At 40.5% G+C, this 24,478-nt stretch overlaps 2 protein-coding genes across 3 annotated transcripts; both read right to left on the reverse strand.

The window, feature by feature from the left end:
* Positions 1-266: 266 nt before the first annotated feature.
* On the reverse strand, positions 267-5,106 carry nansa (N-acetylneuraminic acid synthase a). The gene is made up of 6 exons (XM_050043299.1): positions 4,847-5,106; positions 3,717-3,932; positions 3,535-3,634; positions 2,901-3,055; positions 1,500-1,766; positions 267-1,381 (listed from the first exon to the last, which is right to left on the reverse strand). The coding sequence occupies exons 1-6, from the start codon at positions 4,976-4,978 to the stop codon at positions 1,172-1,174; spliced, it is 1,080 nt and encodes a 359-aa protein (XP_049899256.1). The 5' UTR covers positions 4,979-5,106; the 3' UTR covers positions 267-1,171.
* A 4,874-nt stretch (positions 5,107-9,980) lies between these two features.
* On the reverse strand, positions 9,981-22,374 carry clta (clathrin, light chain A). 2 transcript variants are annotated; one of them, XM_050045632.1, is made up of 7 exons: positions 22,094-22,374; positions 21,320-21,348; positions 19,318-19,435; positions 18,934-19,045; positions 16,045-16,098; positions 12,715-12,750; positions 9,981-11,219 (listed from the first exon to the last, which is right to left on the reverse strand). In XM_050045632.1, the coding sequence occupies exons 1-7, from the start codon at positions 22,269-22,271 to the stop codon at positions 11,048-11,050; spliced, it is 699 nt and encodes a 232-aa protein (XP_049901589.1). In that variant the 5' UTR covers positions 22,272-22,374; the 3' UTR covers positions 9,981-11,047. The 2 variants fall into 2 exon arrangements, with proteins under 2 accessions (XP_049901589.1, XP_049901590.1); XM_050045633.1 differs by lacking the exons at positions 12,715-12,750; positions 16,045-16,098 and having other exon boundaries at positions 22,094-22,372.
* Positions 22,375-24,478: the final 2,104 nt, after the last annotated feature.

Genomic DNA, 24,478 nt, shown 5'->3' on the forward strand with positions numbered 1-24,478 from the left:
AATGTAGATACTTCCAAATCTAAAATAATGTGCACTCACCAGGGGAATGCAAACACAAAAAATATCATAGCATAGTATGCTATTTGACAGAAACCTACCCAACATCTATAACATAGTATGCTATTTGACAGAAACCTACCCAACATCTATAAATAATAAAGCTACCATGACCATGAGAGTACTTGTACACCATGGATGTTGGGTAAACAGAGTGAGTGGATCTGAGCATCAAAGCAAAATTGCAAAGACAAGGAACACAGGAGGGAGGGAATTCAGGCAACATTTTATTTGGATGCTTCATCTTTTCAGAACATCATAGATCTCAACAGAGTCACAACAGATGTCAACATGTTAAGTGTATGTAAACGTCCTTTATCTTGCAATCGTGATGAGAGGGCGCCACTGGTGCCAGAGCAAAGATGTGAGGAGGTGGGTTCATGACCAAAACAATGTAAACTGGGAGAGTGGGCATAAGGCTGTGTCCCTGTTCTGATGCAAACAATATATGCACGTCTTCTTTCTTCTTTTTGGAAAGTGTCAGGCTCCAGTAGTTTTATTTTTGCTTCTTTCAAAGAAGCAGTACAAATACAATTCCCCGCCTGACACCACTAACTTAAATCAATGAGCAGGTAGAGGAAGAACACAAGGACTGTTTGGCAAACGGGCTCTGTGATGTCACTGTTAGGTGACGAGACGACTAGTAGCAGCTTCATGTGTTTAATATTAATTTAATCTCTACAGCACAGGTTAAAACTATAGTGCAAAGTATGTTTAGTAACTGTAACAAGTGGCTTTTGTGCCACTTCAGAAGGCATCACACTGAAACTACTGCTGAGCCCCCTGTGAGATAAAGGTGGGTTTATCAAAGAGCCCGTTTGCCAAGAAGTTAGTGTATAATGTTAAGGTGACTTTTAGAAAATTATAAATGCTTTGGCAAAGAGTTATCTGTTTGAACACCAGCTGTGATATATTCGAATTAACAGCTAGTAAGTGATCCTCACTGATCGTCCATGACTTCAGTGTCAGAAATCTCAGCAGCACCCAACAAAATTACCGTCACACACCTGTGTGTGTCGCTTTAAGCTCCTTGTGATTTATCCCCAGAGGAATCTGTTACATTTCCTCTTAAATTAAGTGCCTTTTCTCCCCATGTCAAAGCTCTCTGCCCACCTCAGCACTTCTTCTTCTTGCAGTACTGATCCACCACCTCTGGCAAGACGCTCTCGTCCTCCTCCACGTCCTCCGTCACAGTCTTACCAACCAGCTCGAAGATGTCCTCAGGCGCGACGCCCTTAGGCTCGGCCACCTTCACCGTCAACATGTCCTGAGTCAGAGTGGTTCCTTTGGGGATCTTCACCTTGGCCACCAAGGATTTTCCCAGCTGGAAGAAAAGAAAGAAAAGGAGTGATAGCTCAAATGTTTCCTTAACAGTTCTTTATCTTTCTGAACAAATTTCGCTTTACTGCATTGAAAACAGTATCTGAGAGAGGATATCTCACCTTATCATGGCACGCCTTCTCACAAGGTAGCATCTTTTTGATGCCGTTTCCCAGCGCCCTCTCCACCAGTCGGATTGAACGAACCAGTTCTGCAAGCTCACTGGGCAACAGCGAGGCTGCATGATCACTTCCTTTCCACGTCTTGTCCAAGGTTACATGGCGCTCCACGACCTTTGCCCCCAGAGCTACAGCTGCAATTGAAATGCTGGTCCCAGACTCGTGGCCAGAATACCCAATGGGAATGTCTGGAAATTCCTTCTGGTATTCCTGTAGTTGACAAGTGGATGAGTGTTACTCTTAAATGTCATACTGAAAAGATTGATAGCACTGTCATATTTGTCCAAAAAAAAATAAAAAAATGTAAAGCTAGAGTCAGCTGCCAGTCAGCTTAGTTTAGCATACGGACTAGAAACGAAAATACAGCTAGCCTGGCTCAGTCCAATAGTGACAACTCCTAATATGTTGAACATTAAGTGAGACACTAGAAACATAAACTGCTATGAAAATGTTTGTTTCCAGGAGTTTAGAAAGAAAATATTGTGTTACAAAATGATCGTAAAATAAAATGATACGCTTTTTGTCTGACATGCATACAATGTTTTGTATTACACAATATATCAAGTAAATAAATTCTGTTTATTTTGGTTATACGGGTCACTAAAACTAAGAGTTAAAAATGAAAAATAAACAAATGATTAAATAAACACTAGCAGCCAGTTAGCTTAGCTTAGCATTCAAGATACTGGAAGCAGCCAGACTGCTCACCTGCCTAAAGTAACAAAATCTGCCTACCAGCACCTCTAAAGCTCACATTAACAAATCTTGTTTGTTTAATCTATACAAAAACTGAATATAAACATAGAGGCAGTACATTTATAAATACATACAGAAATGAGAGTGGCTATAAGGCATCTAAATCTCAGGGTAAGTAGCAAATAAGCTTTTTTCCCAAAGTGTCAAACTGTTCCTTTAATGGATTCAACACAGAAAGATAGATTCAAATTTATAAAGCATAAGCATGATGTGATTAAATTGTGGACTTTGGAGTACAGGCCTACTTTACTCTGCAATATACAGTATATAGGTGGTCTTGTGTGGAATCTGTCATGTGGAGTATTCGGAAAATAAAACAATGAATGAAGCTCATAAAAATTTGCTAACTCAATATGGCCATGAAAACAGGAAGTTCAACCTGCAACTTGGGGAGATACATTTTACATTCTAAAAATACTCACCGCAGTGAGACATTTAATATTTTAAAGGCTCCAAAAATGAATAATGCAGCTGCTGAAAACATTTCATTTTGTGTTTAACAGCGATAGGTTAAGAAATCTTTAAAAATACATTGTTTCTGTACCGACCTTTTAAATATAAAGTAATATTTAATTCTGTTCTTCTCACCGCTATCACTCTGAGGTTGACGTCCTCAGCTTCCAGAGGGTAGGCGCTGGTGCACTGCAGGATGGCAAAGTTTGGGTTGTGCGCCTTCACTATTTTGTAGACCTGACGCATCGTCTCCATGCTCTGCATCCCGCTGGACACCACCATGGGACGTCCTGACACAGACAAGAGGGCAACAGCATGTTAAACAGAATGTCTAATGTGGGCAGATGGCAAAATGCAACACTACTCTTTATTCTCATGGAGTTCTTGTAGTTCTGTTAGTTTAAAGTGTCAAATTTTAGACATTTCCATGAATATTCCCGGTCAGTGGGATAAAAGCACTCCCCTGTTTATAGTAGGAAAATTAATTTGGGTGTGAATTCCAAGAAGTGTGTGTGTCACAGAAAAAACAGTCCACACCTAAAAGAACAACATTCAGGCTTGCTATTTCTCCTCCACAGTTTTTATTCATTTCTTCTGAGGACCAAGACGTGTGTATTTCTTTCTTCTTTTATTGATCTTTTATTGTTTTTTTAACACCATATTTGTTTATATGTAACACTGTCTGTGCATTAGTATGTGTTATAAAATGCACTGTACATCTGATGATTAAATCTCATACATTTTCCCAGATATAACAGCTCACTCTCACCTTTCTTGGCAGTCTTCTCCAGATAGGGGAAGTTGTTGGTGTCTCCAGAGCCCACTTTAAAGAAAGGCACATTGAGCTCATGGAGAAACTCCACTGCCATCTGTTGACACACAAAAAATTGTGGTTAAACTTAAACCTGATTAAAACGTCATAAAACCTTCAATAAAAGTCTCTTTTGTTACCTCGTCCATCCCTGAGGCGGTGAAGTAGATCCCTACTTCCTTGGCATATTCCTGCAGCTCCCTGTACTGCTCATGGCTGAACTCCAGGTGGCGCTTGTGGTCTCCGTAGGTTTTTCCCCAGGAGTGGGCAGATTTGTAGGGGCGCTCCAAGGCCTGCTTGTTGAATTTGTACTCTAATTCACTTTTCTGGAATTTGGCACAGTCAGCACCACAGTCCTGTGAAGACGGATATAAGTTAGCAATAAAAAAGACAGGAAGCTTGGAAAATATAATAAATCATAATAATATATGACTTAAATTCACAGGAAGCTTCATGGATTAATCTATTTCAAGTGTAAGAAAGATTTTTTTTTGTCCACTGGGTGAACTGAACATGGAAAGTGTGCTTTTTCTTTCTAAAAGCAAGCATGCCAGTCAACATATATGGAGAATAAAGTTCATTCATGAATTAATAATGAACAAATACATTCAGGTGGGTTTAAAGGGAGCTCTTCTTTCAAGGAAATTCCTCTGGAAACTGAAATAAAAGCTTATTAACAACACAACTAACAAAACCTTGTCTCTATTTCCCCTGTAATTGATACCAAAATACATTGTTCTTTCAGGAAATGTCCAGGAAAAAAATAAAGCCCTACTTAAAGTATAAAGTGGAGCCACAATGAAGTTTGTTTTATTCTGGAAAGGTGAGTTTTTGACTTTATATGTTTATCCTTAGTCATAGTTTCTTACCTTTAACTGAATACAGGCATGCACAGTTGCTTCAGTACAGACATAGTAACCTAATACGGCCACTATGTGCCAGCCGTGATTAGACAAACCAAACTCCATTCATAAATCTGCTAATTTAACATTCGGCGACATGACTACACATCTTTCTACAGATAGCATTCCGAGCGATTTGCATACAGATGCTCCATAAATTAGCACATATAACCTAACTATTAATTTAGATATTAAGGTCGGCAAACACGCACCAGCTCAGTTAATGTGCTGTTAAAAGTAATGGTTCAGACGAGGACGATGCAGCGACCAAGACTTTAAAGTGACACATTTTTGAATGGAGTTCTGAGCATGATAAGAACAGAAAAAAATAACAATTAAAATAAAGCGATACGTGTCTGTTTTATTACCTTTGCCATTTTTATCATTTGCTTGGCAATCTCAATGTCTCCCTGGTGGTTTTGTCCAATTTCGGCTATGATGAAGCACGGGTGACTTCCTCCGATCATCCTGCCGGGGCACAGCTCAAACTCTAGAGGCATTTTGTTCACAAAAAGTTAAACAAAAAACCAGAGAAAGTAATAATGTAGCAGAGATCTTAGACGAGGTGGAAGCGGTAGCTGTGACTGGGAAAGCCGACCGGAACAGTTCATGTGCTGCACATCCAGGATGTGAGAGGGACTTCCGCGTTGTAGTTTAACGTCAAAGCCGGATGTCCTTTAAAAATAAAAGCATGAGTTTATGCATGTGTTTGAATTACAGGTGAAGGAGTGGATCATGAAAACAAGTATTTAATCAGTCACACGACTAATGCGAAATGTATAAACAGCAATATGTATAATAAAATTGAACAAAACATTAATTATGATGTTGTGGCAACTTTTCCAATGGGTTTGCAATACTCTTGAATATTTTGGGTAAACAGAGTCTTAACAAAAAGCAAGTAGAGACTGGTGAAAAATTCTCCCATGCACCTATCCCAACTCAAATAAAAGATGTCTCATATAAGCACAGTCAGTACAGCTGTCATGCACATTTGAATTTCAGTTTCTTTAAGTAAAATAGACACACTCAGGAGCTGCATTAACAGTTCATATGTGGTGAATGAAAGAAGACAAAGTGGAATAATTATCCAGCAATATCACACCCATATTTTTCACTACTCTTTGAGAACTCTTAGATGAGAAAATAAAACCAGAATGCAGAGCCTTTAACACATTTTTTATTTCCAAGATTAACCTTTCAGAGACACCATTGCAATTAACATAAGTTGTTGACAGTAACATTTTATTACGATTTACTCCTGGGAAAATTAGGCAGGGACAAATCCTTTTGAATAGAGATGAAGTGTGGAAATTTACCAAGCAAGCCAGGGTACATAACTCATTTTTGACAGAGCTAGTGTTGCAGAACATGCAGGAAGATGCCTGTGTTATAAAGAAGAATGCACATGTGGCTTCACATCCCACATTTGACTGTTAACACATTTGTGAATTGTGGTGCAAATCACCACACCCTGCTATTATGCCTACAGGCTGTTGGTGATTACATTTCACACCAACACTTCTTCTTTGGTTCGGATATCATGGACCTTCACTGCAAACATGGCCGCCTTAGTCACCACCATCTTACTCGGATGGAATGAAAAAAAGAGAAGAAAGAAACAAGACCACTGACAGTTTCATAAAAACAATGACAGACTGCGAAAAAAAGAAAATGAACACAATGAATTCCAGTTTAGCAAGTTCATGCAGGTATGTGCCCTTCTTCTATCTTCATGTCATCTCAGGTACTGGTGTCAAACCGACTGTGGCAAAGTTGGGTCTAATAATAGAAACTGGATGTTTCAGTTGCTTGTGACACCATGTTGCAAAACTTTAAAATACAAAAGAAAGATTTAATGGAAGATAGGGGTGGGTGACGCCAAAAAATAGTTTTAATTTGATAGCAGGCAGTACCAGGGCCTGAATCACTTCATTGTTACTAAAATCTACTATTATAATATTGTGTAGACTGTAGAGGAGGGCAAAGTGCCATTAATAATGAGGTTAATGCAACATTGTCAGGGCACTTCTAAATGATGCTGAATAAACTGAAGGGGGTCAAGACCATGACTGACTTGCTAGTGATATGAACTCTTATATGACTCTAAATCTAAATGAACCAAACTAACATTATCATGACAGTTCTGCCCACAGGGTATCTGTTTAACACATGATCCCATCACTGTCTCCACCATTTGAACTGCTTAGACCAGCTCTGCCTGCACTGAGATGTCCAGTGGTGCTACTATGAGGTGACCAGAAGGGGCCACAGCCACCCCGATACAATTGCTTTATGAAAATTTTTTGGGGATGCCTCTGGAGGTTTTCCAGGGATGCCTCTTTGTCATTTCCCTTCCAGGTCAAGATCACTAAACGATCCACAGTTACAGCGGCCTCAGTTATGTGGGTGGCCTGCGCATGCCCAGAATACCCAGTGGGGATGTCTGTGAATTCTTTCTGGTATTCCTTCAGTAAAAGAGAGAGGGGGTAAAGATAATCTATTTATCATTAATGGTCATAGTGTGTGATGTATAATGCCTGATGTTTTCATGAATAACAATATTACTACTGCAATAAAGTTTTAATTTATGAACCGAGCTGATCAAATTAACTGTAACTGTGGTAATGTTAGCTTGGAGGCCTTAAATAGTGTGCCAAAAATAAAATGGTGACATCCATGACATGAGATCAACTTTCACTCTAAAAAACACTTGCGCACAAGGACATGCATGGTTTCTCCCTTGTTTGACAATCCTGCACAGCACACACACATTACAAATATTGTCTTCCTCAGCTATGGTTTGCTGGGAGTGTCTGATGAAGGAAGGGGGGAGGCATGACGGTTGAGGGTTTAGTTTCCAGTCTAACTCGTCTTCAGGGACACTCCCCAAACTGACGTGGAATTGAATGAACATACGTAATTTGAAGGCTTATGTCAATATGTTATATTGTCAAAGCATTAGAATTGTGTGTGTGCGTGTGTGTGTGTGTGTATCTCATGTTAACAGGTGCCTGTTGTCCTGGAAACAGAGCTTTCAAGGCTTTGTTGTGTTGTTATGTAAGACTGTTATGTCACTATTATCACTGTGATATCAAAATAATTCTGTAATATCAATAGCAAGTAACAGTTGAGCTTGTTCAGGGTGTGTGAGATTTGTTTCTATTTGGAGAAAGCCCTTGACTACTGAGGTAAACAAAACAGAACTATCAAATTGATGATGCCACAACAATAAATCAATCCATCATCATCATTAGTTTGCTCCATGAAATCTTAAATTATGACTTCAGTGAAATGTATTAGATTAGGCAGTGAACGTCTTCATCTCTGGCCCAATCCCACTTCAAGTGTTGTCAAAGGCCCCCCACACCTGGTCGGGATTGGTCAACATACCTTTTGTCTAAAGAATAAGATTTCAGTCTTTTCTTGAACCATTCCTCAGGTCTTAAAAGTATGTTTTTCAACCTATCCTAACATTTTGAGTTCTAGCATTCTAATCAAAAACATACCTGACAGTTCTCATTAACAAGTAGTGTGGTTTTATGGTAAGACACAACACTGGTCACTTACTGGAACTGTTCTTGCTGGTAACAGCCCACAGTCTGTGGTCCTATAAGTCACTCTCTGGAATTGTTCCCACTTTTATCAGACCAAGGCATATTTATGTTTATTCATTTCGCTCAGCAGAGACAGAAGAGTGAAGTAAAGATAATGTTTAATACAGAATATGAGTGTACAGAGTAGACTAACAAATGATTTGTGCTGATTAAGATTTGACAGAAGTGTTTGGCGCTTGGACACCAGAGGGAGATATTTTGTAATCGAGGGACATCTGTGCGGCAGCAGGATAAATCCCCCCAATGGAGTCCAGACACTGGTGGTGGTGGCTGATGACTCTGAGGCTGCTGACTGCTGAGGCGGATGAGGCTGATGGATCTATAAAGACTGGGTGGTGATGGGGAAGTGGAGGGCGCGCACGACGGCAGCAAGAAAGAACTACAGCAGAGAAATAACCATGAGGAGCTGAAAGATGATAGGCTGACAGAGCTTATGAAAAGGCAAAAACGTATTTAATGCGCTGTCAAGAGCATGCCAAACACAGGCGGCAACACAACTGTAACCCTAGAGCCACGCAAAGAAGAAGGTGATGATGTTGGCCAATCAGAAGCCCAAAAAAGCTATAACCAGAAGGCTACCTGGGGCAGTGACCTCTGTGGTGCATTCTGACGCCTGTTCCTCAATACAGTGGAAGAGTAACTGTACATCTATGTGTAAACATGTAAAAAGTCCTGTTAGCAATGTTAGAACCACCTCCACCATTGCACTTAATGTCACGTTATTTATGACGCTACACAAAGGAGATAATGAGGACAAACTCAGTTTCCCCTCCCTACATCAACAACACTGAAAATCTTCAAAAATCTAAAGTAGAGAGGGAGAGAAGTAGGGAGAGAAAGTATGTCTTAAGGAAGATCATGTGTTAATCACCATGACCTCAAGCATTTACTTAGTTCTTTTCTTACTGTATCTAACCTTTCAATATAATCGTCTTTATCATAGAATATCCTTTCATTGTTATGTAGATGACACGCTATCTTACCTTCATGTACGAACAAAACTAAAATATTAGTGATAGATTTATTGCACTCCTAACAAAGAAGAGTCAGTGACTGCAAGGAGACACTTGTTCTGTTCATTCATCTTCATGTGACCACGCTGAGGTTGACATCTGTGGGATCCAGAGGGTTGGCACTGGTGCACTGCAGGATGGTGAACATATGGTGGTGCTCCGTCACTGTCTTGTAGACCCGATGCATCATCTCCATGGACTACATCCCACTGGACGCCACCATGGGACGTCCTGACACAGACTGACTGGTACAAAGAGAAAGGGAGATGGAGGCCACAACAACCTGGATATATCTAACAAAAAGTACCGCTGGGCCAAATAAGTTCCACATAGTGTGTGATTCAATTTAAGATTTTGGGAATATAGCCAGTGTCATCTGAAGCTGACTTTACAGCACAAAAGCTCCTCCATTAACATTAATTTCAGGGGTGGTCAAAGATAAAATACTTTGCATGAAAACAGACAAACATATCTAACTGCCCTTAAGCTTAGACCTCAAAGAAAAGACAAATCCAACATTATTCAGGACAACAAAAAGCCTTGTAAACCTCTTTACGTTTTCTTTCCTTTAACAACCCAAATTAGGTTCAGGTAAGAGTTGTTCGAGCTTGCATGCTGCACAGCCTCATACCCTTTTAGGCAGTTTTCTCCAGATAGGGAAAGTTGTTTGTATCACACGAGGTAAGTCATGGAGAACTCCACAGCCATCTATGGAAACTGAAATCATTTGGGCGCTCTGTTGTTCAGGATTCTTACAAGTAAATCTTTCCAGGATCTGCCAGCACTATGACACTTTGTTGACTCAGTGCAGCCACATTCCTAAACCACAGATGAACATTTATTATCCAGCTGAAGAACGACAGGACGACAGCTTTCATTCACTTTTTACTGATATTGAAATCAAATGGACAATGAACACGCATGGTCAAGCAACAGCTGTCTAATATCTAGTTCTCTTTAAAACCACAACTGTCTAATTTCAGTGACATAAACATTTTATATACTGTATATATATTGCCTTCTGTATATGTACATAGGTACACGCATAGAGTACATACACACACTGTTGAGGTTTAAACGCACACACAAACAGGTCATATGTATTGTAATGACTGGACTTTGTTCAGTTCCTGACTGGAGAGGGGAGAGGCTTTTCAAAAGGAAATGCATAGATCGGAAAATTGAACACAATATGCCACAAGCAGGCTCTACACACACAGCTTAAAGTACACACACTGAATTTGGAGTTCTGTCTTAGAGTTTGGTCCTTAAAAAACAACAATAAAGAAAAATTCTTACGTTTTTTTTTTGTAAGGATGGGAAAACAGAAGGTGAAGTAAACCATTTAACATCGATCAACCCTCGTAAGTCGAAGAAAGATTCATGAGATTGACAGGTTAAGAGTTAGAGTACAGCATCATGGGAATGATATTGTTTGGGGGCCGTGTGAAGCAGGCTGTAGTGTAGCTGAAGGCCCAAACGAACATCAACCCTTCCCTTTTAGTGTCCCAGCTCACCACCCTTACACAAGTGTTGCACAAGACCACAGACCATGAGACCTGGTGTCGATCTAACAGGCCTTGATCTCAGTTTGTTAAACGTGAGGAAGATGTATTAAAAGGTCTTGTTTGGTCTGTGGAAGAGGTGCACACAGGTGGAAACCCTTTAAGGGGGAGGAAATGGTGAGCTGGTGCTTGAAGGTTAATCTCTACAGCCCTGCCAGGTGGAAATGGATGAGGGCAGGACCACTGGCTATATCCTTCCACTGGTGGGGGGGTGGGGGGGGGTGGGGGGGGGGGGTAAGACTGTGCATGGCAAACGTGTGCACAGAAGGGGTGTAAGCCCCCTTGTCTTCAGAATACAGGTTGTGACTGCTGGGTTGGTTGGTGTGTGGTGATAGAGGATGATATGGAATGACGCCCTGGGCAGCTTTGGCTGCCTAACGGACTAGCGGGGACTGCTTCAGGGAGATGAGGACCGAGCGCATGCGGGACACGTCTTTGGCCTGCTTGCTGGACTTGGGGTTGAAGTCGCAGAGCCGAGCCACCCGCTCCCACTCCGTGCCGGGGTTGTTCTCGTCCAGATCTGAAATCATGGCCTCCTCAGCCGCCCTATACGCAACAGGGAAGAAGATAAGGAGAGGACATGGAATAGAAAACAATCAGTGGAGGAAGTAGTAAGATACAGCATAGTACACATACAGCTCTAAGGAAGTCCTCTGCTGATCACCAACACAAGCTCTGGTGGAAAACTCAGTCAAGCCTTTGATATATATGTTAAGTTAAAATTCAGTCTCACATCAGGATATGAGAGATACTCCTTAAATCTATTAAGCATAAAGCTCTACAACACATTTAACTACAGACAAGTTTTCCTTTTGATTGCTCGGTGGGACATTGGTGGTTCAGCAGAGTCGACCTCAGGGCGGGACAGTCCAATCACTACACAGAAATGGACATCCATTTATGTCTTTAGGCCCACAAAGAGCAACAAGCTACAACAGTTTCATTACCTGTGGCATGCCCCCAACTCTGCTTACACATTACAGTACAGTCACCTGTCTTTTTGACTCTCCACAACAGTAAAGGGAGGTACATATAAAAACACTGATGAGAAATCCAAAGAAAACAAACCAAAGCTAAACAAAGTAACTGTAAGGTCTGTTAAGCATCTTTGGTTGGTTAAAAATGCAGTTCTGTACAGAACTGGGGGGAGGGGAGTTGGCCCGCACCCTTACACTTCAACTTGCCCCGTGGTTGCATATTTACAACTTTCCTTAGCAAGACCCAAGTATAGGGATGATGAGCTTATCTATATACTTGTCCTTGAATAAAAAGGAACAATAATGGCAAGCTCTTTTTTTAACCAAGCCCAAAAGAACTGAAGCACTGCTGGGCCTTAGCCATGCATTGTGCTGCGGCTGAAAAGCAGGCTATTTGGAAGAGTGGCAAAGAATGTGTTTACTTTGATTTCATGTGTCGTAATTGCGGAACAGATCAATTACTGTCTTCTTGGTGAAGGTTTGATGTTTTTAAACCATCTATCAAACAAAAAATGATATTTATACTACAAGTCTTACAACATAGCACTTAAATTGAAAACAAAAGTAAATTAAAACAAAAAGAAAAGACAAAACTTAAATCTGAAAATGGATCAGTGCCACTATCACAAGACATTTTGAGATGCAAGCCACAGATTATGGCTAAACAAATGTAAGCCCTCATAACACCCCACCCACAAACAGTATTAATTCCACTGCCGTTTTCTACTTAAGATTGTTTTTTTCTATTGCCCACCCAACCTGCAGGCACAAACTCTGCTACTAACTACAACACAGTACACAAAGCAAAATGGGGATGAGAAGCCAATGAACATTCACCGTCACAACCAACTACAAATACACAAAAGGAACTAGAAGGACCACAACATCACAGAGGGGACATCATAACAAACCTCTATCTAGGCAGTGGATCTAACTGTCGAGATAGTAAGCTGGATCATCTGTGCAACGTTTAATTATCTAACACACACACACAGAACTGCATCTATCCCCGGTCAAAAATATAAAGTACTTGGAAGTTCTGGGGTTTCATATTTTTACTTAACTGGTCTAGGCGGTAGCAAGGATGGTTAATGTGTGTGCTTTAAGGTGCATAGGAAAAGAAAACAGGGAGAAACAGTTTCACAAGTCAGAATTTAGAAGAGAGAGAGAGAGAGGGGACGAAATGAAAGACAACCAAAATGAGCTAAATGCAGATGTTGAAAGCCGGCATGCAAAAGCTACATTTCAAAAAAATTTCATTCTTTTTTTTTTTTCTTCAAAAGTGTTCAAAATGCTAAGTGTGCAGCCTTTGGTTTGGTGAGTGGGAAAGACATTTCTGTGTGAATACTGCTTTGTGCCATGTTACTCACACAAGGACATTATGGCCTGGGGTCTCATTTATAAAACTGTGTTAGTAATTTTCTTATAAGTTGGGTCAAAACATGAGCACAACATCCTCTTACTAATATTCTGATCTATCAAATGTTCAAAAGCTCACCTGCAAGCCATTTCATCTCGTCACGAGACATTAACACGATTAATTTAACTACATTTGCAGCTCCCACTCCCTCCAAATCTTTATAGGCATTCTTCTGAGACTGTGCAGGGATGCATTCAATCTCTTGACACATTTTTTAATTCCCAGCATTTGTGTGGGAAGTGCATTATTCACATCATTCAGGCCCATTTGTTCTTACTAAAGGCTTATAAATGAGGCCCTTGGAGTCCCACTCACGGTCTCACACTGACAAGATGGAGGAGGACGACGAGGTGGTGTAATTCAGTGTCACTCTACACCAACACTGCTCAGACTCAATCCCACATATATGCTGACAATGTGCTGCATACTCTGCATTGAGGTGTGCACATTATGTAGACTATTAAAAAAAAATACTAGTAAATAATAGCTTTCAGCTATGCTATACATTTCTAATAAAAAAAAAAAGCTTTGTTAGAAATAACAGTAATGACAAGTTTAAAGGGACAGTTCACCCCCAAATTAAAACTACATTTATTTCCTCTTACCTGTGGTGCTATTTATCAGTCTAAATTGTTTTGCTGTCAGTTGCTGAGTGTTGGAGATATCAGCTATAGAGATGTCTGCCTTTTTGCGAATATAATGCAACTAGATGGCACTCAGCTTGTGGTGCTAAAAGTGCCCCCGCAAAAAAAAAATACTTGAAAAACTTAACAGCAATGTCTCTTTCCAGAAATCATGACCTGGTTACTGAAGATAATCCACAGATCTTGTTGTGAGCAGTTTCATGTAGGAACCATTTTCTTTCTACACCTGCCATCCAAATCACTGCCCAGACGAAAGCACACATCTACTCATAGATGAGAGGCTTGGGCTTGTGTCAGTGCGAACTGAAAACATTAATGCCATCCTTCTTGGCTGAGCTGTAATGTTAGCTAGCTCAGTGGTGCCAGCAGTAGATGTGGTGATTCACAAACTCACGGACGAGAGGCTCCTAACTGTGTCAGCACGAGGTTAGCTACGTTAGCTAACTTAGTGGTGTTATGTGGAGCTAGCATTAGATGCATGCTTCCTTCTGCTTAGTGATACGGTTGGAAGGTGTAGATCCGTAGACAGAAAATAGTTCCTATATGAAACTACTCACAACGTTGTCTTTCAATTATCTTGAGTAATCAGGTCATGATTTTTGGAAAGAGACATTGCTGTTGAGTTTTTCAAATGTAATTTTTGGGTGTTTTGAGCACCACAAGCTGAGTGCCATCTAGTTCTATTATATTCAAGAAGAGGCAGACATCTCTACAGCTGATATCTCCAACACTCAGCAATTCACACCAAAATAATCTAGGCTGATAAACAGCACTACAGGTAGAAGAAAAAATATGTCTTTGATTTTGAGGTGAACTGTCCCTTTAACATGGCTAGAATCTGGTCTTTCCTTGACCTTTAAAAGCAAAGCTGATGAATCTTTAGAAGAAAAAACATGTACACCGCAATGCAGGCTAATGTGCACTCTTTTGTGATTGAATAGCAAAACCAAAGGCTTCACAGCTCAGCCTACTGGATAGCTAGCTGGGCAAATTAGCATGTCACCGTGTCGGACAGCAGTAGCTACAGAGCAGCTAACATTCTAAAAAGCATGAACACACTGTTCAGTTTGAAGCAGTTGTGTGATCATGATCAATGGTGTTCTCAATAAAATCTTTGCTGTGCATTACATTTACCACCAATAATAAGGAGAGAGAGAGATAGTGAATGCTGGACTCAGTATCACAAGTCAGGACATCTGCAAGTTCAAGAAACCGAAATTCTGACCCTTTATATGTTGATTAGAAAAAATTAGCATATGAACCAGAAAGATGGAAACAAAACAATATTTCAGAAGACTATTAAATGCTTTTATGCAGCTTGAAAAAAACATTATAAAATATCCTCAAAGGCAAAACAAGGTATCAACTTGAGTTTCTGAATCCTGCAGATGGATCCAATTTAAATCCAAAGGAAAGGAATACAACTTGACCGGCACACACTATTTAAAATTTAAGTAACTTTTAACTCTGTTTCACATGTGGTACGGTTAGCATGACACTATCCTGTTCTGCACATAGCCCTAGCGTTTACATAAGTGAGTGGCAGAGCTGGAGGTACGGGAAGTTAGAGTGAGTAGGAAGTTTGACTTGTAAAGATTAAGAGGAAGGAACCATCCCTATGAACAGTGTCGACTCTGCACATTGTTCAGTGAACAGATTAAGAAAAAGGGATAGTTTAGTTGATGCCAAGTTCACACACAGCTGCTTCAAACAAATCTACACGCATCATACTCCTGATCCTTATTCTGTAGATTAATTTTTTTGGGGGAAAAAAACATCACGCTTATGAAAAGATGTTAAGTAGAAACAAAACACTTCCTGTGAGAGTTCATACAATAAATGTAAGCAGTGTTAATTGTTGGAAATTCATGTCATGTGTTTGCAAAATGTTTTGCTGAAATGAAGGATAAGTATGGAAGTGAGTAATAGATGAGGCACAGTAATGAAATAATTAATTTGATTTCCATAGATGTGACTGAGGAGCGTGGCAGTGTGTGTGTAGTAGCATGCAGTCATTCTCTGTACTGACAAATCCTCACAGGCATCCACTCACAAATGGCATGCAGACATATGGGGTGAAATTATGACTGAGGTTTACATATGAGAAAGAAAAAAAAAAGCTAGATGACGTGAAACAATTCAAAATCCAAGTAGTTACGAATTAAAGAACAAAAGATGGAGTTAAATCATGGCAATACATGGGGAGTTAACTAATGACCTAACTAATGAGATGATGTCAATGGTTGGTTGGAGGCTGGGAGTTAATGATGACAATGGAGAAAAAAAAGGCAAAAGAATGAGAAGGGAGGATGTTAGTTGGAGCAACATACACATAACCAATGAGCTCAGAGAAGGGCTGCTTGTAGAAGTCTTCATCCAGCACCCTGGACAAACATCCGCCCAAACGACAGAGCAGCAAGAAGGCAGGAGAGAAGAGAGACAGCAATAAAAGGGAGAAGAGGATGGAAACACAAGCATTATAGGTTACCACACAGTAATAAGCTAAGGCATATCATCAAAGGCTCAGGGAAGGACTTCTAAACGCAGCATCGAGGGTTTCACAGGCTCAGGGAGGCTGTCAGCTGATTGTGCCCGCCCATGAAATCTTTAATTACATGTCTGTGTGATCTGCCATACACCATCAGCTCCTCACATCCAAAACTAATACCAGAAGTGAGGGAGTAACTTCAAAACACTATCAAGTTCTAATTGTTCGACACATTGAACTGCTTTAGTAATTAATTGAATCCTGGCGATACACTGTAACTATGGCTAATGAATATAACGCTGCATCCACACTAATGTTTTCATTTAGAAACACATAACTTTTGCTACGTTTACGTCTAGCGTCCACACTATTCCAGTGTTTTGGAACCGCTAAAATGGAGACCTTTGAAAATGCTGCTGATCATGTTTTAGTTTGATAACTCCAGGGTTGCATTTTTGTCTGGATGGGCGTTGACAGACACTTTTGAAAACGATGATGTTGACACCCACGTTCACTTCCTGGTTGGGTCTCATCAGTCAAGACGTGTTTTAAAGATTGTAGGTATGCCAGCATAACTTTTGTTATTTTATTCTTCTTGTGTGGATTACTTTGCTCCTTTACCATCACCATTGCTTTCTCCAGTGATGGCTAATGTTCCCAGTGCTGCTCTAATGTGTTGCTGTATTTGCCTTGTAACAACTCCTAATCTATAGTTTCCGACCAATGACTGCCATATACTCATGTCAACTTCAGTAACAATTCCTCCTCGTGGACAGCCCAAGCAAAGAAATCTCTGGTCCTACTTGGTGCCATCTTTCTATGACTAAGTCACCAACCACAGAGTTGACAATGTGCTTCCTGTTTACATCAGCACATGGATGCCCAGTGTGCGTGAATGGTCATGTGATATGTGTTTTCAGATGTGTTAGTATGGACAGAGATTACTCTAAAAACGGTGCTAAAACACTCAAGTGTATTGAGGTTGTTTTTATTTTGAAACGTAAACGTATTAGTGTGGATCTGGCCTAAGTAATTAACGGAAGACACCACATTATTTACTAGTGACAGCTTCTCCAATGTTTGGACTCATTTGCTTATCTTTATTATAAAAATAATGTCTGTTGCAGCCTTAACTCTTCTACATTTGTATATCAGTTACTTGTTTACCAGACAAAGACCATCCATATGAAAGGATTATCCATCAGTAACACTTTTCCACCAAACAGGACTGCCAGTTGAGCAGGGAGTCATGGCTGCAGGTATTTCATTATTAATAGGGCAGCAGGGCTACGTTACAGTGCAGGAGAAACCGAGACAGAAACTTTGCCAATTCACCTCTACAAAATGATGAGTTACCTGGTGCTTGCTGAAGGGCACAAACATGCCAGCCAATGGCATATTAAACATCCTTAAATAGTTACATATCTAACAATCACATGAGAAAACAACACTTCAGTCTTTTGAAGCATTGTTATTATTAAGTATTCAAGACCAACTAACTTAATTCCCACTTGGAACACGGTATCATCATGACATTATAGATTTGTAAAAACATTTTTCTAATTACACTAGAATTTTTTGAATAAGCCAAACCCATGCTGAAGTTAATGAGCCTTAAGGGTTGTCTCTCACATACCTTCACCTCTGCCAATTTATGGCCAGGTGGGGTAAATCTAAGATAATAATATTAACACAGTACAATTATTGCTTTAAGCATCCATGACTGTACAGTAAGATCTAACTTAAGCTGTAAAATTAAAGATGGAGTCTACAATTCTAATCCAGTACACTTTTTGCCAAATACAGCAAATATCTCCTGTTAGCTTTCCATTCTGTGTGTGCACTGAAAAACAAATGTCCTGTTTGCATAAACAGCCCTGGCTCTGCAAACGGGAAACAAACAATGTCGCTTGGACCAAGCTACACAACACTGTCACGCTGTGCTCGTGCACAGGACAGGGGAAAGGGCGTGAATGTATAAAGAGAAAGGCAATGGGAGCAGGAGAGATAGTAAAACAGAGCTTCTGAAAGAGCGCTGATGGGAGGGGTTTATTTGTTTGGGTTTTGAGTTCAAATAGCAACAATCTTTCTCCAGGATCGCAGACTCCACCTTTAACTTTAGCCTACCCTTCAGCAGAGGTCTGAAGATATTGAAACTACAGTGCTGAATTGGGAAATAACAAGTGTATGTATATACGGAGACACACACCATCACACAGTGGTATTGGTTGGCAGGGCTATTGAAAAGGTGTGTGTCGAAGCATGAGATCCTACAATACTACAACAATTACTATCATGTTTTTGGCTCATCACCTGGAGTAACTCAGGTTGCTCCCTAAAGTAACATCTTGACGTCATGATTGTCCACAAGTATGTGAGAGCAATCTACTAAAGGAAACTTTGGGCTAGCGAAGGATAGGAACACTGACTTGCTGGGAAAGCAGCACAATATCTTTCTCGAACCTCAAGGCTAGGGTGGATCCATTTCTCTTCCTGCTAGAGACTCTACACACTGAGCCAAACCTTACTATTCAGCTATAAGTTCCCCTGTGGCTAAATCCAAGACTGCCGCTATGATTTAAGAACTTTTTGGAAATCCTCCATATCATCGACTTGGCTTTTTTTTTTGTCCAGACACAAATGTGAATGGGTTCTTATTCATGGTAATATCAGCCCTCCCCAAGTCCATTGTTCCTTGTGTCCTGTCTCTACCCCTCTATGAAGCCAGTACCTGTTGTTGGATTTGGTTTTCTCCAGCTGCTCGTTCTGCCTGGCGTGCCACTCTTCCAGCTCCACCTTGGCTTTCTCCTTCCACTCTGACTCCTGCTTGCGAGAATTTTCATCTGGAGAGGGAGAAGAGCGAGGTGAGGGGCAATAAATTAGTGAAGAGACAGATGGAAAGGTAAACATAAAAGCAGGGGGAAATAATGAGGGCAGGACCACTGGCAATTAGGGAAGGAGAAATTCATAACATACCAACAAACTGTGGAAAAAAAAAAACCCTGCTAGGTTTGAATTTCCAGTGCTAGGCGTAGGTCTCATAATATCAACCTTTACTTTTGAGACAGCAGTGGCCTGTCCTGTTCCCTTCTAACTTACTCTGGTCTGTGCTTACCTAGCAACTCCAGCCGTTCACTTTGCTCCTCTCTCCACTTGCGTAGGCTTTCAGGTTCTGCCTGCAGCCGGTCTGCATTGGAAATTGCTGCATAGGCGTCTGATGGACCGTTGCTTTCCTGAGAAACAAGGGAGGTGATGATATAGAGATGATTGTCTTACTTCATAAAAAAACTTTTCCTCAATGTCAGTTACAGAGATTCGGTGAAAAAGTCTCTCAATATGAATTACTCATCTATCCAACTGTCATCTGAAGGTTGTAAATACATTTTCAATCGCAGCCAATTTCTTATCCTAATTTCAGTATTTATTCAGTACATCTGTTCCTAGACGTTAGTTATATTCTGAGAGGATTTATTAGAAGTTCATTTGGCCTGCTTTGGGTTTTATAAGCTTAGCCTCTCTCACTGTCAGAAATAAGTCCTGACGGTGCAAAATACAACAATGTTGCAATGACAGCACAGGAAACGTAAGTTGGAGTGAATCTGACAGCCGGATATTCAGACCTCTTTAGTCAGCATTGAAATCACACTATCTGCTACAGCGCTAAAAGAAAACAAGTTTTCTTTCCACTTCACCACTAAAATCTTACAAATGTATTTTTATATTTTAAACAAAGAGAAGCTGCAGAACTAATGCATAAAACTGAAAAAAAAAACACTCCACAAAATCCAATCTCAGCATCCCATTAGCAAGTCTACTGTATATTAATCTCATCAGTTCACTTAAGGGAAACTTTTCATGCCTTCAGCGCTTGGAGCTCCCCACACATTTGCCATTGTGATGACACTGAGCTGGTTGAAAGTCAGCAATATTTCCCGTTAAAGAATAATTTTGGTTTATTACGATTTTGGTTTTATATTTTGCAGTTTAGGTCATCATTCCTTTCAGTGATTATAACGTTTCTTTAAACTGTCAACATCTGGGAAGATGGAAACATCACCACAATGAAGTCAGATGGGCCAAGAAACAAACAGTCAGACACATTTTCAACAAACCACCAGGTTACCCAAAGTTTTTCGAGAAAAAAAAATCACAGGGGATCCAATGTTAACATCCATCACAATTTTCAGGCCAACGTAATGGTTCAACTTTGACCTTCCATACTCGATGTAGTTGTGTGCGCACATGGGAGAAGCTTGTCTATATGGCTTTCTGCCAAAAGGGGCTTTCTGGCAGAAGTCTATTCATTTTAACTCAAACCACCATTTCTTCCCAAACCTTAACGAAGAAATCCCTTTCTGGCAGAAAGCCCTGTAGGCAAACTTCTCTCAACAGTGCATAAATACTGATCTTTTTGGGAATATTAACAGCAATTCAGGTGGGCTAACTTTCTGCTTTACATCCAAATAAAGTGGTGTATATAATCTGGTTTAATTGCTGGCATGAATCAAGTGTTTCTTTACTTATCCGATTTCTTTTGAGCAATACTGTCATGTTCATAGATCTTAGCAACTTACTCAGTCAGCACAATGTTAAAATTACTGGCCACATCTCAGCAACTACATTGGTTACATCCATCCATCCAGAAACTAAGAAAATCATCAAAATAAGACCCAAACTGTAAATAACCAAGAGTATTCTTTAACAGTTGTGCTTTCATAAAAAGCCACCCAACACTGACATTGGGTAAGTTAATACCTACAGTATAAGACTTTTTCCACGTGGCAATGTTAAGGTTTTTCTTCACTGCAACATTACGGAGACAAATGTCACTTAAGCAACATGGTTTGGCCATTTATCAAAACAATAATATCAGTGTCCTCACAATTATCCTCTGAGGAGTTAGAAGAGCCAGAGATTACATCTCTTTAAGGCAGCAAGCAAAAGCCCTACATTGAGAGCTCAAATAACCAAAAGATGTTTGGTTTGGACAGTGTGACAAGTGTATTTTGTGAGCACGAATAGGCTGTCAAAGTCTCCCTATACACACAAAATACAGCGGAACAGACACAAGGACAGAATAATTGGGCAGTTTGACAATATAAGAGTGAAAGTATTACCCCATGAAGCTCTCCATTGACAGCACCATCTGCAAAGATACAATGAAAATAGCTGTTAGAAATCAAGTAGACAAATAAAACAGCAGACATTAGTTATGTGTTTAAGCTGAAAACAACAAAACCTCTATCATGACAAGACCTTGGCTAACTCTTTTACTATTGCTGAATCCTCAAGATTTTCATACACACACATTTCATGACATGGCATGTCAGCACTTCTGACTAACTATAATTGCTACACCACAACGAAGCTACAGTTTCAAGGAAACGAGGCAGGCATGGGCAAAGGTCGTTAAGCTCCATCAATTTCCTCTTTTGGCTGTAAGGTTTGCTGGCTCCCAGGGCTGTAGCAACATGTCGGGCTGCCAGCAAACAGTCAGCTATGAATGACAAGACCAAGAGCGGCAGGGCTGATGTTATCACACAGCTTCATTCATTTTACAGACAGTTGGATATTCATAAAACAAACATTAGTTAAGTAACCATTCTGAGTTTTCCGCTTCGTGTTCATGTTCATTTGTCAATTTTACATAGCGCTGACACGGGTTAATGGTAACGCTAGCTAAACCAACTGGGCTAATTCGGTGGCTAAGCTAACGTTAGCATCTGACCAAAGAGCATCAGCTTCAGAGTCCATTTAGGACCAAATTAAGGTTTAACGGAAGTTACAGTTTGACAACACACACGGCACCCTGTCATTAAAGTTAAATAGAAAGGCTATGGTGACATTTAACGAGGAGAAACTGCCTCTGCTTGACCACAACAGTCACCCACCGTTAGGGTCTCCAAGCGACGAGGGGACCTCTCCGCTGTCCAGGATGCTGAAGCCTTCGTCGTTTTCAATCCCCGCGATCTCGCTCTCCTGCTGGGCTAAGAAGGCGGCAGCGGGGTCCTCCTCCGACCCGACACCGTTCCCAGCGGCGGGCGCGTTCAGCATGTCAAAATCATCCATGGTGTGTGTAATTACGTGAGGATAAATATGAGAAACGGTGAGCAGGTGTCGCGGGTGACCGTAATCGATTAGCTCAACGGGAAGAAGGACGACACAAAAAGAAAAAAAACGAAAAAGCTAGCGAAGCGGAAACAGGAGAGGAACCAATCACAAGCCAGAGCGGGTGAGTGATCGCACGGAGGACCAATTACAGAACAGCTGCCTCAAATTGGAACCAATCAAATCTGTAAACGCTGCTTCATACGGGTCCCATGACCTGCTACGTGCTGTCAGAGCTGTGAGAAAAATCCGCAGTCTGAGATTAGGCAAGATTCAACTGCTACATAATTAACCTGATATCATTGTTAGGCCTGTATGTATCTGTTGTGTATTTTATATGCTGTAATATGCTAATATTATGCAAATTGTTTCATACAAAATATGTATTAAATACATGTCTGAATTTACTTGCAACAAAAATCCCATTTATTTGCCCAGCTCTACCAATTTATGGCAGACTGAAGCTATTTTTTTTTTTTTTTTCTTAAAATGTTGGTCTCATCAGATCAGAGATCCTTGTTCCTCTTTGCTCCTGTCTTCCTGACGAAGCACCCTGGCAACATGTGTTGGGTCCAGCCCAAGCACAATGCCATGGTGGTTAATTATTGACAGCTCTGAATAGTCTCAAGTGGCTCAGGTGACAAGCAGGGACTAACCCGACTATGCAGCTGGGAGGAAATATATTGCATATAAAACACACTGTAAGTGGGACTCCTATTTCAAAGCTAGAAGTTGCTCTGAGTTGAAAACCTGGGTTGCCGTAACAAATAAAAAGGAACAAAACTATGAAGCCAGTTGTTGCTCACTTTATAGAGGTCATAAAACACAAAGGTGAGTCTCCTCCATATGAGCATTTTACTGTAACTCATATGACTAAATCATGGCCTTGAATAAGGATGTAGGACTTGACTGTTACCTGGCTCCGAACTTTGCAATTTACCCTCAAGATAACTAAATGATGGGGCTAAATGATTAAAAAGAAGACAAAGAAAAAAATGGAAAAATTATTATTAACTATTATTTCTTGTAATAACAAGTGAGGAACATAATTGAATATGACTCCCAGGGCACATTAGTAAATTGCATGATGACTAAGTGGTGAAATACGGATTTTGAATGAACCTTACCGACTTTAAAACTTATCAGTCAGGACTATAGTGGTAGATTCATATACTGCAACTCTGTTGGAGATACAGAGTGCAGAAATCAGCAAGGCTTTAGAGGGCAGTTGCTGTTTCTGCGTAAAAGTCCCATTTACAGTACTTACATGACTGGCTATTTTATTCAGTTTAAATATCCAGGAGTCTCATATGACTGAACACTTGCAGTCACTGATAAAAGTAAAATTTACAATTGTAAAACTTGTTTTGGAACAGCAGTTCAGTCATCGTCCTTACTCTACTGGGCCCCCAGAAACACATCACCCCAATATCAGACTTGTTTAATCTCTTCATCTTTTACATTAAACTTTTTTTTTTTTTTTTTTTTTTTTAAATTCCACAAAACATTTTTTACATGTATTTCAAGGATGCTGATGGAAGAGACGTGTTTTGAAATAGTTGCACGTGTTCCTGTGTAGACACTTAAAGGGATAATAAGCGAAATTCATCATTTCTAGATTGAAGGAATTAAAAAATTGCTATGTGAAGAACTAGAGGTGTAATTTCATCTGGAGTATAGCATGACCTCACACACCCTCTCTCTGTGTTGATCTCCAGCCCCTTGTTTACAAGCCGGTCCGGCTGCGCGTTCATGTACATTCATGTGAATCGCCTCCTCCTTGCCCCTCCCTCCCTATAAAAGGCTACAGCCAGTGAGCAATGGCAGATGGCATGATGGTACCTGTAATAAATGAAATATACTTGCTGAGATGGAGGCGAGGCTCAGTGACTAGAAGAGCTGGTAGAAGCACTCCATAGCTGTAAGTTACTCCAGTAGCCAGTGGCAGCCGACTAGTGCTAACTCCGGGAGCTAACGCTAACTCTTCTCCGTGAGCATGCAGAAGAGTAGGAACGTTAGCGTGGCAGCCGACTAGTCTCGCTCACCAGACCTTTCTCAAGAAAAGAAAGGTCTGGCTGGGCCGACTCTCACTTTAAGATTGGAGAAAAAAACGCCCCAGCTGCTTGTATTTCTTTCAACCAATCACAATCGTTCTTGGCGGTGCCACA

Source organism: Epinephelus moara, chromosome 5, assembly GCF_006386435.1.
Source record: "Epinephelus moara isolate mb chromosome 5, YSFRI_EMoa_1.0, whole genome shotgun sequence".
Taxonomy (NCBI): domain Eukaryota; kingdom Metazoa; phylum Chordata; class Actinopteri; order Perciformes; family Serranidae; genus Epinephelus; species Epinephelus moara.